This window comes from Poecilia latipinna, unplaced genomic scaffold (assembly GCF_001443285.1).
Source record: "Poecilia latipinna isolate Pla-1442-1.1 unplaced genomic scaffold, P_latipinna-1.0 Scaffold617, whole genome shotgun sequence".
NCBI lineage: Eukaryota > Metazoa > Chordata > Actinopteri > Cyprinodontiformes > Poeciliidae > Poecilia > Poecilia latipinna.
In genome coordinates, this window is record NW_015113233.1 from 193,038 (window position 1) to 209,651 (window position 16,614).

Here is a 16,614-nt window from a genome sequence, read left to right on the forward strand (position 1 = left end):
TAAGAGCGAAAGCTCGTATGTCCACGTGGGGGGGGGGGGGATCCGAAGCCAGTCCCCCCCGCTGAAAAGCCTGTATGTCAAGGGAACTGGGGAAAAAAAAAAAAAAAAAAAAAAAAAAAAAGGCGGAATCTGAGAAGCGTGAAGCCTCTGGACGTCCCTCTGAGTCCTGCGGGGCGATTTCAGCCGGGCTGGGAAACCCAGAATTGAAAGATTACTCGGGAATCCCCCTCCCTCCCACGTCTTCTTTGTCTCTTTAAGTTAGTGTTTTAAATCCCCTCTCTTTCCATTTACAAGTGGAACAACTGGCCTTTTGAACTCCGCTGGCTCAAGTACTGATGTATGGTAGGAAGTGTGTCAGCTGAAGACGTCAGTGGGATGGAGAGAGTGTTGGAGTAAGTCGGTGTTGAAAAGATTTATGGGAATATGTTTAATTTGCCGGCTGTCGGTGCTCCAGCTCGCATTTAGCGCTCTGAACGCCTCTAAATCTCACGGAGTGCTTCGGCACAGATTTTTACATTTGTACTGCACAGTCTATCCTCTCTAATTAACGACAGTGTTGAAGAGCTGAACAGCTGTATTTCTCAGAAGAATCAACAGGTTTCAAGACAGATGGGAGAAAAAGACATGAAACCAGGTTCATGGGTTTCATGCAGAGCCTCCCTGTTGGTTAATTATTTGCTCAAGGAGGGGTGAATATTGGAGGGGAACATAGTTTGGACGTCACGGGAGACGAACTGGGAAGAATAGGGCACCAGTTAGTGCAGTAAAACAAAAGAACCTGTGTTCTCCGGCCCAGACTCCAAACACACAGCTGTGTATGTTCTGTGTGGTTGGTAAGTGGGTGTTTGTCAAGGTCCTCTGATGGCCTGGTGGGCTTTCAGTGTAATACAAATATGGAAGTCGGGATGTGTGTTTCTTCTTTAAGAAGGTGAAGGATGACCAAACAGATCAGCCCACAGAGACTAATAACACTCCATGGCAACAGATGTGTGTGGCTGCTACAGAAACAGGGCACTGCTATGCACAATACAAAGAGTTACTGTTGCAAAGGTCATGGAACCACTTAGAGGCTTTTTTTTTTTTTTAAAAAAAAAAGCAAAGTATTTTATTAAACTATAAAACCTTCTATGTCTCTATTTCTGACCAAGAAGGATACTCAAAATTAGATTAAAAACAAAAATTACGAGCTCAAGTGGGCTGTAAATATCCATGTTTTGGCAAATGTAATCCAGTTTTTGTACTGCACGCAAGATCTGAACTTTTAAAAGTGGCACTTCTAGATCTTTGGTAAGCTTTAATTAATCTTGTAAGAACATGCCAACAATAATTTCTTCAAATGATTTGTAGATTAGTGAGCAATCATCAAAGCATATCCTCCATCTGCTTATCCAAGTTTGTTTTATTTACTAAAAAAACGGGAATGGAGGCAAAAAACTAATCATGCTCATATTTCATCGTCATATTGAGTATGACGCCATTTGGTAAAAAAAAAAAAAAACTGCAACAAAAAATTATTTTTACAAAGTTATTTTTTGAAAATTACATGCAAACAGTATGAATTAAAATATTTGCATGTTGAAGACAATTTTGACTTATTGCATTTCCTAAAATATTCATTTCATGCATCTTAAACTTCTAAAGTTCAGAATATCTAATTATGAACTTTCTCCAAAATTATTATTTTTTTATTTGAAAGTTAAGTTCAGGAGAAATGTTGTAAGTTCATACAGCTCAAGCATTTTTCACGATGCCCTGGAATTTTTATGCCCTTTTGTTATTTATTATACCAAGTGTTCTTTTTGTATTTTCAAGCTTAAATTTTCTCAAATGTTTAGTGACCACGTTAGCTAGTCACTAAACTAGCTAAGCTAGTGAGTAGTCACTGAAGTAGCTAAACTAAGTGGAGAAATGCTAAGTGCTTTCAGAGGAGGACGACACTCCTTTGCTTTGTTTTGCCTGACGCAATGAAAATCATATTCCTTCGTTCATTGAGTGTTTTTGTTTACCCATTTAGCTCGGATCCCGAGGGGGACCAGAGGAAACACTTCTGACCAGATACATAATTACAAGCAGAGGGGAGGGATGGTGGTGAGGTTGTTGTCATGGACACTGGGCCCATAATGACAGGATGGTTTTGCTTCCTCAGAAAAGAGCAACTGTGTTTTTCATCGCAGTGCTGAGACCACATACAGAAAACTAGACGGTTATAAACAAGAGGGATTTTAAGATGTTCTGTCACTCGACACTCACATAGAAGCGGAAAAGGCACGCTGCATTTCTTTGCTTTCTACTTGATTATTTTACTGCCTAGCTTAAGTCACTCAATTTCCTCCAACATTTTGGATGAAGGAAGCTTTTCTTCTAATTAGTATAGATTTATATTTAACATCTGTATTTCTTTCATCTGTTAATACCTTTAAAAAAAAGTCCCAAGTTGTAAAATGAGCAAGTGGCAATAAAAATGATCCAAGTCTCACCACAGACTAGGTGAAAACTCAAACATGGCATTTAAATTAACCAATTCTTAGCAGTGCTTTGCTATTAAGCTCATTACTGGGGCCATTGTTCTGTTACCTTTAAAAGCTAATTGCACACTCAACCCTCCACCAGTTGGTAAAACTGTTGGTATTAACATACTTTCTATTGTAGGATGGGGGGAAAAATTAAGCAAAAGAAATAAATAAAAGTAATTTTAAAACATAAAAATAAAAACTGTATGAAGTTATAGTTGCACGCATCTTTATTTCTAGCTTCTGTATTAGCCAACAAACTAGTAACTGATGAGAAAATATTTATTTTTCATTTTTGTTTACATATTAAGACTTAAGAACTTGACTGAAGAAAAGTGGACCGAAGTTATTTCTACTTGAAGACGTATCTGTACTGCAGAACAGAGCCGACTGTGTCGGAACATTTGGCTCCGGGCGGCGTTCTGGCGCCAAGCACCGAACAGCTTGAACAGGACTGTGTGGACATACGGTGGTCAAATCAAGCAGCCCTGCTCCGATGTGTGTGTTCCTGCAGCATTTAAGAAAATGAATTTCACATACCAGAGTTTATTTTGAAGGGCGTGCATATGCATGACCGATTGGGTTGATTCTGGGAAATCTGGGTCAGAAGATTCAGTTTGTGCATTCATCCTTACCTTAAAATCCAAAATCTGTCTTTGTAGTTCGCCAAATCTCTGAAGCACTTTGGAGAAGAAGAAGGGAGGATGCAGCCTGACGACTTCTTCGGCATCTTTGACACCTTCTTGCAGTCGTTCAGCGAAGCTCGGCAGGACCTGGAAAACATGCAGCGGCGCAAGGAGGAGGAAGAGCGGAGGGCACGGATGGAGGCCATGGTGAGGCTCTCCTCAGAGGCGACGTCCGACTAAATTTGCTCTCATCTTCTTCACAATAACGGTTTCTTTAATCCTTATTCAGCTGAAGGAGCAGAGGGAGCGCGAGCGGCGGGCTAAGAAGGGCGGGGCCACGGAGGAGGTCGGCGGGGAGTTTGACGACCTCGTCTCTGCGCTGCGCTCTGGCGAGGTCTTCGACAAGGACCTTAACAAATTCAAGCGAAGCCGGAAGCGCTCCGTCAACCAGCTAGTGGAAGGTGGCGGCCGAGAGAGAGCCGTCACCAAGGTGAACTACTAAAGTTGGAAAAAGGAAGTAGAAAAGCAAAACTTTAGAGATCTAAAATTTGCCGTGACGTAGATCAACTTTAACCCAGAGCTTTGGACAGTCACGGCTTCCTTTGGAGCAGATGTTAGCAACAGCTGGACTGGACGTGTAGAGACATCCATGGACAGCTTCGCTGCCTCAAAAGATGCAGCTCTCCCCTCGGATTGGTCTTCTAAAGCTGTTTCCGACCCGTTTATCTCCACAGTTGGGATGGAAGGACGGACAGACCACTGTGACACATTGTCCCACGTCATCTAACTGTATCCATTGGACACTGTTCTTCAGGTTCTCCTTGTCGATCACTCCTGCTCTTCCTCAGAAACCTTCTCTGTTCTTCTGAGAGCTCTTTGGTGCTGAAGTTTGGTTATCGGGATCAGAACTCTAGGATTAGTCAGTCGCGTTGTATATAGACACCAAATGGAAAGTTTGGAAACTTGTGAAGCTTGGCAGGTTAAATAAAAACACAAAAGATAGATGAGACGGGGGGTGTGGGGCAGGCAGGGTATCTAAGCCATTACGTCCACAGTTATGGTGCTTTTTCCCTGAGAAAAACCAGATTTTGCAGCCACAGAATGGATCTACGATCGCAAACCTCTGACACTAAAACAACGGGTATGGACTCAAGAAATCTCCTGTTGCTTCATAATAATGAATCCTTACCAGTGGCTTCTGATGGCACACCGCATCCCCAAGAAGATACCAACCACAAATTTTCTAGGAAATAACAGGAAAAAAAAAAAAAAACTCCTCCTCACATACAAATGATTGTGCCACAATAATTAAGCCTCAACATGTGTAAATGGTTTGAAAGTCTTTCTGGCATTAAGTAGTGTCAAAGCAGAAAAGAAAAACCAATGTAAATGTATTTACACTAAATATTCTGCAATTAGGCGTTGATATATATTTATATTTAGATGCAGACAAGCTAATTGCAAAGATGTAGAAGTTTGGGGTTTTTTTATGTTTCAGCATTTTGGGATTTTGTACACGATGCATTCTTTTATGGTGTTGCAGGTTCACATTGCTGTTGAAGTTAACTTACTAAATATTTTTGTGCTTGACGAATGAGAGGTAACTGCTCATCCTTTTTCACTCCTTCATGTCTTGTTTGCACTGTAGTTGTTTTGTGTGTGTTTTTGGGGTTTTTTTTAACAAAAAATTTAAACTCCAGCCAACAAAAAACACGGTTGAAGGAATGCCATAAACAAACTTAATGGAGAATTCCTCTTTAATCGGTTACGATATTGTCCCTATTTGTAGCTACTTATTCTCAGATCTGCCTGTAGTATTTCATTATTTTCATCATTGAATCCCCCATTTGTCTCAGACCTCACCTTGTAAGGTGGCAGTTTTTTTGTTGTTTTTTTTTTTGTTGTTTTTTTTTCTGTAACACTGGGGTAGCAAGGCACTTCAAATTAGACTAAATTGACTGGATACCAACCGGACACAAAGCCTCCATGCTTACTTATTTTAGGCTACTGGTTTCCAAAAAAAAACATAGAAGCTAGCTTTATTTGCCTTCATAAGATTTTCCAGTTTTAATTTGGAGGTGGAGGGGGTTATTATTATTATTTGCACATGCTTTTCCAAAACTTCAGCAGCAGGAATGATGCAAGTTGCAACGGTGGGTTGAATTGTTTGCAATATGTAGATCTATGTCTAAAAGATACAGTAACCAGATCTAGATCATCATATATCTAAACCAGCTCAAAAACCACGACATTTCCTCATTTCTTACAGTCTAGGTTTGAATAACCAGCAAGGATCAGTTTGTGAGGCATCCAAGACTGCAATCAGTCTGTGGGAATAAGATGTTTGAACTCCTTGACTTTGTTCAGACGTCGCAAGAGACGCATATTCAGATTGCTGGAACACAGAAGCAGTTGTTTCCGTAGCAACGGTTAAAATAAACCAGACCCACTTGTTTACAATTTTATTTGTAATAGATAATAAATATCCCCACTTTATATATAATGAAAACCGTATACATCCATGTGCTCAACTACAAAAACGGACTAAACGAAGGCCTTTCCATTTGACCCATATTTTTACATCTTATCTGCTAAATGTTTGTAAATGTTCACCAATAAGTGCCTCAGATCCTGTTTTTTTTTTTTTTTTTTTTCCACACAAACCATTCCTCTGTTTTAGTGCTTGTGGCTTTGCAGAAATCTGTTTTATATGGTCATTAAATTATACTTGGTTTGCAGTAACTGGCGCCATCTCGTGGTCAAAGATGGTACAATTGATTTGCAGGTCAACCTAAGCTCCAGGTACCACAGAAATCGCCTCTAAATTATTATTATTTTTTTTCCTTTGGCTGTGATTGATTGTATAATGTGCAGATAATCCCCCATAGCTTTAATTTATCCTCTTTTTTTTTCACTGTGACACCTCATACTTAATAGATTTACGTTTCTGTCAGACTAAAAAGACCCAGATGTGAAGTTGAGATGGCGCAGAGAGATGCAATCTCTAGAGATTAGCCCTTACACCAAATTATTTAGACACTTTAAATTAAAAAAGAGGAATCATCTCTTCTTAAACCAGCATTTTAATCCATGTTTGATCTCTTTTTTTTTTAACCTCTGCTCTCCTTCCTCTTGCAGCTAATCAGTCAGTGTACCCGACTTCAGCAGACCATTTCTAAATTCCTCATTTAGAGCTTTAACCCATTTAGTGCAGAGTATTTGCCAAGGGATATTTGAAAAGTTGTCAGTATTAATACATGTTTGTGTTGTTACATGTTTGGATGCTTATTTGGCCATTGACTGGCTGTTTTGAAGTGTAAAGATGGAAATCAGAGGAAATAATTTAGTAGCTTGTTCAATGCACTTTTTATAATGATGATGATGATGATGATGGGACATTTCCATTTGCAGCACCAGTTTCGAGGACTTGGCTCCTCCTGAAGACGATAGTTGTGCAGCAGCAAATTAGTGTTGCTAAAAAGTAAGGCGTGCAGAGAGAAGAATGGAAAGTGAGGACAAGGATGCTGGCTGGACCGCCGTCAAACAAGTTGACAGTCAGTGTGAGTGGCAGGGACGGGATGTGGAAAATCATTAAAAAAAAAAAAAAAACTTCTTAGGGGTTTTGGGTGGGTTCTGTCTCCACAGTATTTGTTGTTACATGCACATGACGTTGATCTGCATGCCGATAGAAGGTTGCACAAAGTATGATTTATTGATCATTTAAAAGAACATTGCTTGTAGAATGCAACCCACCTGTTACACCACAGTCTGTACTGCCTGAGAAAAGTTGCACCCATTCTTCGAGTTTGTATAATTGTGAGAAGTCAGTATTTTTTACAGTTGGAAATAAGAAAAAAAAAATGCTCCACTGAAAGATGTACAGTTGGAAAAAAAGAAAAGCATTTTGTACACCTTTGTTGATGTTTGAGGTAAGATTAAAAAAAAAAAAAAGATGAAATCATTGAGGAATGTTCCATTGTTCCTGTACATTGTACCTCTATTTATTTGCCTTATTTAGTTTGGTATATTTTGTATGTACACACAGCATTACAGCAAAATGTTATATTAAAAATATGAATAATTGAACTGTGGTCCATGTTTGGATAATTCTGAGACTTGTACAAGAATGAACCCACTTTGTTTTTGTTTCTATAACTTCATTTTTGTATTTTATTTTCTCACCCCATGTCTTTTGTAGGGTTAAAATAAACTGATGTCCCTAAAAACGGATTGTCTCTGCAACTGCATTTTGTCTTGAAACAAATTTTGAGGTAATGTGGTGAGAGAAGTGTGAAGGGTATTTATTGAGGACTGTCTTAGAGCCGAGTTACATTTTAAACAAAAATAATACTGTTGCCATTTATATGATTCCACTGGTTTGTTAATCGCTGTCACCCTGGGGTGCTGTGGTGGTGCAGGGCTAGCACATAACTCGCATAAGAAGAACTTAGTCCTTGATGCAGCTGTTGCAGGTTTGATTCCTGGCCTGATGACCTTTGCCACGTGTCTTTCTCATTAGTGGTCAGACGTTCCTGTCTGACCACATTCAAATACAGGCCACTAGAGCCAAAAAATAAAAATTTGCTAGCCTTTGTTGTTTGACTTAATGTGATAATTCACAAAATTTCAGAACTATTTTTGTTGTACTATGTGGACTTTTCATGAACTAAACTTTTACAACAACCAACTCTTTAATCTTCAGGTGCATCTTTAGATGTGTTTGGATGAGTTGTCCTTTTCCAAATGAGAAGGTGCAATAAATCTTAAATAATATTTAATATTAAAATCCTGTTTCCCACTCACCCATTTTGTGTAATACAACCTAAACACAACAGAGCAGTAGAATCAGTAGAAGCAGTCTCCATCTCATCTGCATTGTTGCATCTGGTGTCTTCATCATTAAACATTACTTTAATGAAAGTTTACTGTGCCTGTAAACATTAGCAAAATTAAATGTAAAGATGTTTCTGATACATATCATGCGTAAACTGTTGAGTCACCTTTCATGCAGTCCTCATTCATTGCATGTCAGCAAACACAAGCATAAAAGTCCTGTAAAATTTAAAGTAGACGGGCGACATAAAACTTCACACTGGACTTCAAGCAAAGTGGATTTTGTGCCTCAGAAGTATTTTTTCCTGATTCTGGGACCTTTGATCCAAATGAAATTCAAGCTTTACTTTCATCTGTATAATCAAGAGGAGTTTGGACCACTGATCAGTTCTATTTCATCCCTACTGACCGCCAGAGGGCGGTGCTGAAAGCACTGAATGTTCCCTTCGCGCATGCGCCGTTCGAGCTATAATATCAACAGTCACACCTGTGACCTATCGGATGATCAATCAGAGGCTATATAGCATGACGTCATCCGATGCTCTGTTCCTACAGAACCATCTCGCGAAATGCAAGGATTCTGAGTGACAGAGAATCTCTGACGGTCAGGGATTCATAGAACCGTAGTTACATTCGTAACTTTCGGTTTATTAGTTCACCTGCATACTTTAAGTTTTAAGCAAAGACTTCAATCAGTTAAATTCCCACTTTTTTATTTTAATTATTTTGAGGATAATTATAAGCTTTAAGATGGACAAAGAATACAATCTTTCAGTTATATTCTTATCTCTATAATTACACTGTTTCTTCCAAAAAAACAATAAAATAAAAATAAAAAATACAAGTTTTATAGCTCTCAAGTGCAGAAATGGAAAGTTTATTACACAATCAAGACCAAACATTAAATACAACACTTAAAATTATATTTTAGTGTAGAGCAATACAAACTTCAAAAGTAATGCATTTCTTTTAGTACCTATTTAAAGAGATTTCATGTTATATTGGTTTCTGAGATCTGTGCATATCTGTAGTAAAACAAAGCAGTTTTTGAAGAAGTGCAGTTATATTGAAAGGATGGTGGAGATGGAGCCTGGCAGTTCTACCTTCAATGGTGTATCTGTTATCTCTAATCAGAACATATCCAAACAATCTTAACCTTTTCTCTCTTACTCTACCTCCAAATTAGCCGTCTTTATAGTTGACCATTTCTAATCATGCTAATCATTATCACTCCCAAATGAATGTTTCAGGCTTCAGCTCTTCCCCTTCAAAACAAGCCTCATCATTATGGTGCAATAATCGGAGGTCTTAAATAGAAAGTCATTCATTATCATGAGAAAATTGTTAGAAGGAATAGTTTTCTTATCTTCACAAATCAAAGTTAATTAAAAGTTGCTCAACTCAATACATGCCAAATTTCAACTTTTGCATGTAAGCTACGGAGTACTAAAATATTGAAGAAATTGCAATTTTCTAATATTCCACAAGATGGCAGTATTTCACACACTGTGGCTTTATGACATGTTACATTATATGATCTAAGGACAAAAAAGAAAATGTAGCTGATCTAGCATTTAACTTTACATATTTATTTTTGCAGATTTCATTGTACCTGCTTTAAATGAACCATCTCTGTAGCATTAGCACTATGTGTTCAAACCCAGAGCCCTTTTGAAAATCCTGTGTGATTTCTCAGCAAACTCAGTGACAAAAACATTTAGAGCAACATATGTTGTTGTAAAGGACAGTATAGGAGCAACTAGGATTCTTGACATTGAAACAACACCCTCTTTCTTTGATGCCATTACAAATGTATTTGCAACATGGATCAAAGCCTTTGAGATAAGAGAGCTCTTTAAAAGCTTGTTCTTGAATTTTAGGTTGGTAATTTCATCATTACATGATATGCCTGTGGTAGCAGCTAGTTTGTTCAGTGAAGAAGTATCAAGGCCAAACCCAACAAGATACTGTCTAAATGCTAAACATATCAAGCTCAGATCAACACCAGCAGAAAACAGTGGAACTGGTAACATGGCTCCAGTTGCAGAGATAATACAATAATATTTTATTTTGGCCAGAAAGTTTTCTATCTTATTGTTTAAAACCTGCTTGTAAATGATGATCATGGTCAAACGCAGAGCATGCTTCTTGAGTTCAGGAAGATCTTCCTCGAACGTGCTCTTTAATTCCTTCAGACCCTGCAGGCTGACATCAGGGCTGAGCAGAAGGAAAACTTGTGGAGACTTGAGTCCCAGCTCTTCCAGCCCTGTGGCACAGAGAGGACACAACAATATTTATTTGGAAAACAAATGATATATGACATGTAAACATTACTTTAGTTAAAATTTACAGTGCCTGTAAATGTTAGCAAAATTAGATGTAAAGATATCTCTGATACATTTCCTGTGTAAACTGTTGAGTCACCTTTCACGCGGTCCTCATAGATTGTTTTCAGAGTCTTTTCTTCTGTAAAATCCATCTGACTTTGTTCTTCATCCCTTAAATTATGGTTGACCTTTGAGCAAACAAAGTAGAACTTCTTCTCCATCTTTTGGATCTCTTTGACCAGTTTCACATCATTTTCCCTGAACCGATCAGCTGAGAGGATGATAAAGAAGTCAAACTTCTCTAATTCAACACGTTCCACATATTTATCTGCCGGCCACATGGTCGAACCAATACCAGGAAGATCCCATAAGATGACTTTGCTGTAGTCTGGATGACGGTATGAGGTGGGATTTGTGGTCATGTTTTCACAACCAGTAGGTGCAGCTCCCTCATCATTGTTATGTATCCCTCTAAAAGCATTGACAAATGTTGATTTACCAGTACCAGGTTCTCCTGTAATGGCAATGTTTAGTTGAATGTTATCTGTCTCTTCTAAACATTGTCTGATCTTTTCTGCAGCAGCAGCTGGGTCAGTTTCCATCATTGCTCGAATTTGTTCATGTATTTCTCGATCAAGTGGACCATCCATGTTGAACCTTAAATAGAAGAGAAACATGTTTTTAAAATCATTAAAATATTATATTTGGTAACAAACCAATGACTTAATATTCATGTGAGAATCATGGCCCAAGTTACAAATATGAATTGGGTGCACAAGTTTAATTTATGGGTTTTAACTTTGTGGATTTTATCTAATCCACAAAGGGTCACAAACACAGACAGACTCACCAAAGTGCGTTGTGAAACATTATCCCCTTAAAAATGTGTTCTATATTGTTTTTTGTCACACTTGAATGTTTCAGACTATCAAACACACATATATATGTGAGAAAGAGAAAATGAGAAAATACAAATAGCAATTTCCAAGTGATGATTTTATTTATTATTGGAAAAAGCTGTTCAAGCTAACCTATTTAAAATTTTACTGAACCCTCGTGTCAAAACATGAGTTACATGTTATTTGCTAAACTTTTGGTTCAGCTTCATATGCCACACTGCCTGATTTTTATGTGACTAGCAGAGTGAAGAAATCGCTAAGACAGAACTTGATGTAAGCTAAAAGGTCTGAAAGAACAACATATCATGTCCCAATCTAAAAAAGCAGCCAGGGAAAGATTAAAAACAAAGTCAGTAAAGTATGATTTAAAATGTTCACAAACATATTCAGATTTGGGTCATGCAGCATAAGAAAAAGGTTGGATGACCCAGGATTATTCATTTTCTTAGCTCTTTAGGGAGCTAAGAAAAACTGGACTTCACAGTGATGCAATACTTTTTGCCAACTGTTGTCAACAATTTTTGTACCATCACATATTTGATGCAAGAGAAAATTACTTACAGGGAGTTTCCTTTAGAAATAAACTAACAATTTGAAAAGTGGATTTTATATTTACCCAAATTTACTTTAATAACAAAAAAATCAAAGACAGCAAAGACCTGGTATGGGGAAATAGTTTATGGCACTGCACACATTCACCTGCACAAATATTTTGTTGTTTTATTTTACTTCTTCTAGCTAATTACTTATAATCTAAGAAATTGTGCAGTTTTAGTATTTATCACCAATCTTCTAGCATATATCTTGTATATTTCTGGTTGATTTCCTGCCACAAACTTTACTTTAGGTTGGGACCATTTCAAAATCTTAACGTTTGCCTGTTTTATTAATTCCAACACAAGGTTAAGTGTGTATGGTTAAATACGGCAATATAGGATCGATATATTAGCAGCATTACATGTATATTTTTGAGTCTGTACATTTCTGATCCTCTTAAATGCAATACAAATAAAATAAGAAATGTAAACATGTGCAACTAGTTGGAGTTTAGAAATCACTGAGGTTGTTTTTTTGTAAAACCGAACAATGTTTGTATGTAAACCTGTCCCTGACATGTTATGTAACATTACACAATCTACCAACAAGATGCACCTCATCACTATACAAATATTGACTTAACACAATATTTGCACAATAGCTAGTCTTATTTTACTGAGGAAACTGCAAAACATCAAACATGTTTATATATAAAGCAGATACTCACTTTTGAACAGGTTTTTTAGATGCCAATCAGATAATGTCGTGTTGAATTCACTCCTCAAGACAAAAACACTCCTTCTGCAATTAATAGGATTTTAGAGAAAACCTCCAGAAGGAGGTGGTCTTAGAAAGCATATAGAGGAGGAGCCTGACATGTTTTTGTTTTTTGACATAAGTTTTCAATAACTGATTGTTGGGTTTAATTCAATTGAATTCTTATTTAATACAGTCTAAGCCAATCCAAAAAGACAGTTTAAAATTTTACTTTCTACACCATCAAAATAAATGGATTGTCCTGAATTGGATTGAAATGAATTGGTCTTGCGTTGAATCATCCTGACCCATGATAAGTGTCAATGTGACCCAAAGTTCTTAGAACATGAAAGGGAATAAAAATTACTCTTTTTGAATCAGACTCATCTTGATGAAAGAATAAGATGCTCCACAACCCTTTAAGGAAAAGGTTTAATTAAAACTTTCACAATCTAAACTGTTAGGAACTGATCCGATTTGGATATGTGTCTGAAAGTCATCTATGTGATGCACAGTCAAAAAAAGTTAAAAAGGAAGATTCATCTTAAATAAACAACTTTGAATAATTCATTGCTATTTGAATTATGTCAGTTTTGCAAACAAGAACAACCTTCCCAAAATGATAAGCCAAATATTTCAAGAAAGGCAAAGACATTCATTCATCTTAAATAATACAATATTATTTACAGCATGTGCTTTAGAATTAATAATAATGCATTGCATAATAGATTTGAAAAATAATTTATGTATAACTAGTAAAAAATATAGAATATATTGCCTGCTGTGTTTAGCTACTTCGTCAAATGATGTAGTCTGATTTATTGCTTTTCTGCTTCCTTGTCCTTTTTCCCAGCATTCATTTCAGTAGTCTTGTTATCAACACACCAATGACAGAAATAGTTTCAAATCTATTCATTACCTGCATTGGTTTTCTTTATCACAGATCTCATCTGAATGTTCAGTTGCTACTAAAAGGGAGACTAGTATTTCTGGTTTAGACAGAAGAAAAACAAATGTTTTTTGTGCGTGTGTGTGCATTTGTCCTCACATTTGACTAAAGAATTATGTGGTAAAGAGGAGTACTGTGTCCTTGCAGCAAGATCCAGAGGACTGTATCACAAAAGTCAGATTATAAGGAAGGCAAAGACATTTATTCATCTTAAATTATACAATATTATTTACAGTATTTGTTTTAGATTCAGCAGTAACACACTGAATAATAGAGCTGATCATTAATTTACATATAACCAGTAAAACTTAGATCATTTTGCTTTCAAGATTAGTAAATCATTTGCAGATTTTAGTCAACATTTTATCTATGTACTTCACAAGCATTTCGTAATTTTCTTGTATTTAATATTGACATGGGGCTGCACAGTGGCAACACTGTTGCCTTGCTGCAAGAAGGTCCTGGATTCAATTCCCAGCCTGGGGAATCCATGGAACACAAAACCCCACAACAAAAAACACCAAACACCCAGACATCATGACAAATTCCTAGTCAACAAGAAGTGTATAGATTAAAATTTGATGTATTTATGTTTGGAGTTGTTTAATTACTCAGACCTATTATATTTTGATACCGATAGCTTCATCTTCTAGCAACACGAACACACTGGGGGAATATTCTTAGATGTGGTTGTATTTCAGCATAATCACTCTAAACTGTAAAATTGTTCATGTTTATTCCTTCATTAAATATTCATCAAAAAATAGAAATATTTTCTCATTATTTCACAGAGTAGTGGAGTAAAAGCATTCCAACATGAGAAGCAAATTAGAAGAAATTAACGCTGTAACAAAGCAATATAAAAGAATAAAATATTTTCAAAAACAATCAAGATGTGCAGCCAGATTATGATTGTGTGATATATATATTCATTTTGGAGGTAGTCAAATGCCTTTTCTTCAACAAAATGAATTAATGTGTGATGAAATGACATTTACTCTCCCCATTAGGTTCTGTTTAACCCCAGAGCTTGCCTGTAAACCTTATTTGCCTCACTAGCAAGCTCATCAAGGAAGAAATTCAGAGCTCTGTGTGTAGCTGTAAAGGAAAGGGCTGATGCTATGGGGATTCCCAAAAATGGAATGTACCGGGTCCATTCCTCTGTTGCTAATAAAACAGATGTGCTTCCAAGTTGGGTCAACAGCTTCAGGATGACGTCTCCAGTTACTTCTCCCTTAGCAAGAACTGACTGGATACTAAAACTCAGATCATCGTATGGTACGCCTGTGCTAGTAGCTAGTCTATGCAGTGATGAAGCATGAAGACCAAAACCTGTAACATACTCTTTAACAGCTTTAACTATCATGCCAATATCAAAAGCAACTGAAAGCCCAGGAATTGGAACAGCTGCTCCAAGTGCAGATACAGCACCATAATACTTTATTTCAGCTTTATAAGTCTCCTTCTTATTGTTTGTGACTTCCAGGTGTATGGCAGCCATGACACACAGCAGTGCATATTTCTTGAGATCAAATAGCTCTCTCCTAAAGGTCTCATGTAAGCGAGGGAAATCGTGCTGCTGCCACTCATTGTTTGACAGTAGGAAGACCGGTGGATCTTCAAATCCTTGTTCCTGAAGACCTGAATTTTAGACAAGATACAATGCCATTTAGAATAAAACTGATTCCCACAACAACAGACACTGAAGACTTTAAAATAAGTTGGCTACATTAAAAAAGATCTAAATTACACTCTTTGATTAGATTTCAAACTGAACTGAACTCTAATTAGTTGTATCTACAATGTTTAGCTTATTTGTTTACATGTTTTATGAGATGATTTAATGTAAATGAGTGACAGGTTAAGAAGGCTGAAAGACATCATTCCAGTCAATTTCTTAACAATGTTAACATGTTGAACTTCTTGTTCACATAATTTGAAGCATTGTTTTCATTTAAAATAGAAGTGAAACTCACCTTGAATGCATCTTTTTCTGATAACAGCCAAAGTTCTTTCTGCATTGAAGTTTCCCTCATTTTCTTCCTCGTTGGTTAAGGTTTGGTCGATCTTTGTGCGAACAAAATAGAACCTTTTCCCCATTTTTTGGATCTCCTTAGCAAGTTTCATGTCATTTTCCCTAAAGAGAGTGTCTGAGGCGATGATGAAGAAGTCAAACGTGTCAAACTTAATTTTATTCACATATTCATCTGTTGGCCACGTGGTCGAACCAATGCCTGGAAGATCCCATAAGATGACATTTGGGTAGTTTGGATGGAAATATGGTCCAACAGCTTTTGAGGTTTCTTTAACACCAACAGGTGCAGCTTCCTTATCCTTGTTCTTTATCCCTCTAAAGGCATTTACAAATGAGGATTTGCCAGAGCCAGTTTCTCCTGTGATGCCAATGTTGAGTTGAATATCATCTATCTGTTCTAAATATTGATTGATCTTTCTTGCTGCAGCTGCAGGGTCGCTCTTTGTCAGATCTCTGATTTGTTGTTTAATTCGTTCCATGTTTGACCTTAAATGAAAAAAAGCAGCTGAAGAAACTGCTTTAAAAATTTAACAATCTAACCATACAATTAATAATAAAACATGTTTAAGAATATCTTTGTAAGAAATCTTAACATTTCTATAACAATTTTCACACGAATGTGTTTCATTTTGCACATTAAAGCCAAACACGTTAAGCTGGAGAGAATAAGAAACTACTCACTTTGTTGTTCTCACAAGATGAGATCTCTACAAACTTGAGAATAACAGGAAAGCAGCACTGTCCTGAATGCACCTGCTAAATGTTAAGCAGAAGAACATTAGCTAAACTGACAAAACAAGTTTGCCATTCTGTTGAAGTCTAAACACTAGTAAAGTGAAACCTGTGAGGTGTCCTTAGAAAAACAGTAAGGGGGAGGAGTCCTGTTTATTTTTTTTATCATGGTCTGGAGTAATGCACTAAACTGAACTTCAGGTAAACAGGAAAAATGTTGTCTTTTACTTTGTTTCCTTTGTTTTACAACAGCCATTTTCTTATTTCTGCTTTGACAGTAATTCTGGTCAAAACACTCTAAAAGTGTATTTGGGCTGTAAGTGATCCTATGGACTTATTTACATTAATCTCATTTAATTATTTTGGCTTAGAGATAACTTACTTTTTGATGTTCAATTAACTTAAAAGTT

At 36.8% G+C, this 16,614-nt stretch overlaps 2 protein-coding genes across 10 annotated transcripts in view; one reads left to right on the forward strand and one right to left on the reverse strand.

Moving 5' to 3' along the window:
* daam2 (dishevelled associated activator of morphogenesis 2) overlaps positions 1-4,410 on the forward strand; it is a 112,259-nt gene extending 107,849 nt beyond the window's left edge. For all 8 annotated transcript variants that reach the window (XM_015043123.1, XM_015043124.1, XM_015043120.1 and 5 more), the window contains 2 exons: positions 3,173-3,343; positions 3,426-4,410. In XM_015043123.1, coding sequence (XP_014898609.1) covers positions 3,173-3,343; positions 3,426-3,638 — 384 coding nt within the window. In that variant the 3' untranslated portion in view covers positions 3,639-4,410. The remainder of the gene's footprint in view (positions 1-3,172; positions 3,344-3,425) is intronic.
* Positions 4,411-9,531: 5,121 nt separating this feature from the next.
* LOC106953962 (interferon-inducible GTPase 5-like) lies at positions 9,532-16,280 on the reverse strand. 2 transcript variants are annotated; one of them, XM_015043126.1, is made up of 3 exons: positions 16,154-16,280; positions 10,394-10,953; positions 9,532-10,235 (listed from the first exon to the last, which is right to left on the reverse strand). In XM_015043126.1, the coding sequence occupies exons 2-3, from the start codon at positions 10,944-10,946 to the stop codon at positions 9,616-9,618; spliced, it is 1,173 nt and encodes a 390-aa protein (XP_014898612.1). In that variant the 5' UTR covers positions 10,947-10,953; positions 16,154-16,280; the 3' UTR covers positions 9,532-9,615. The 2 variants fall into 2 exon arrangements, with proteins under 2 accessions (XP_014898612.1, XP_014898611.1); XM_015043125.1 differs by lacking the exons at positions 9,532-10,235; positions 10,394-10,953 and adding exons at positions 13,621-15,078; positions 15,414-15,958.
* Between the last annotated feature and the right edge of the window lie 334 nt (positions 16,281-16,614).

Excerpts from the sequence above, each read along its gene's own strand:
- LOC106953962 (XM_015043126.1), bottom strand. The coding sequence starts at position 10,946 with ATGGATGGTCCACTTGATCGAGAAATACATGAACAAATTCGAGCAATG. Across the intron at positions 10,236-10,393 it reads CTATGAGGACCGCGTGAAAG|GGCTGGAAGAGCTGGGACTC; the intron begins GTGACTCAACAG and ends TCTGTGCCACAG.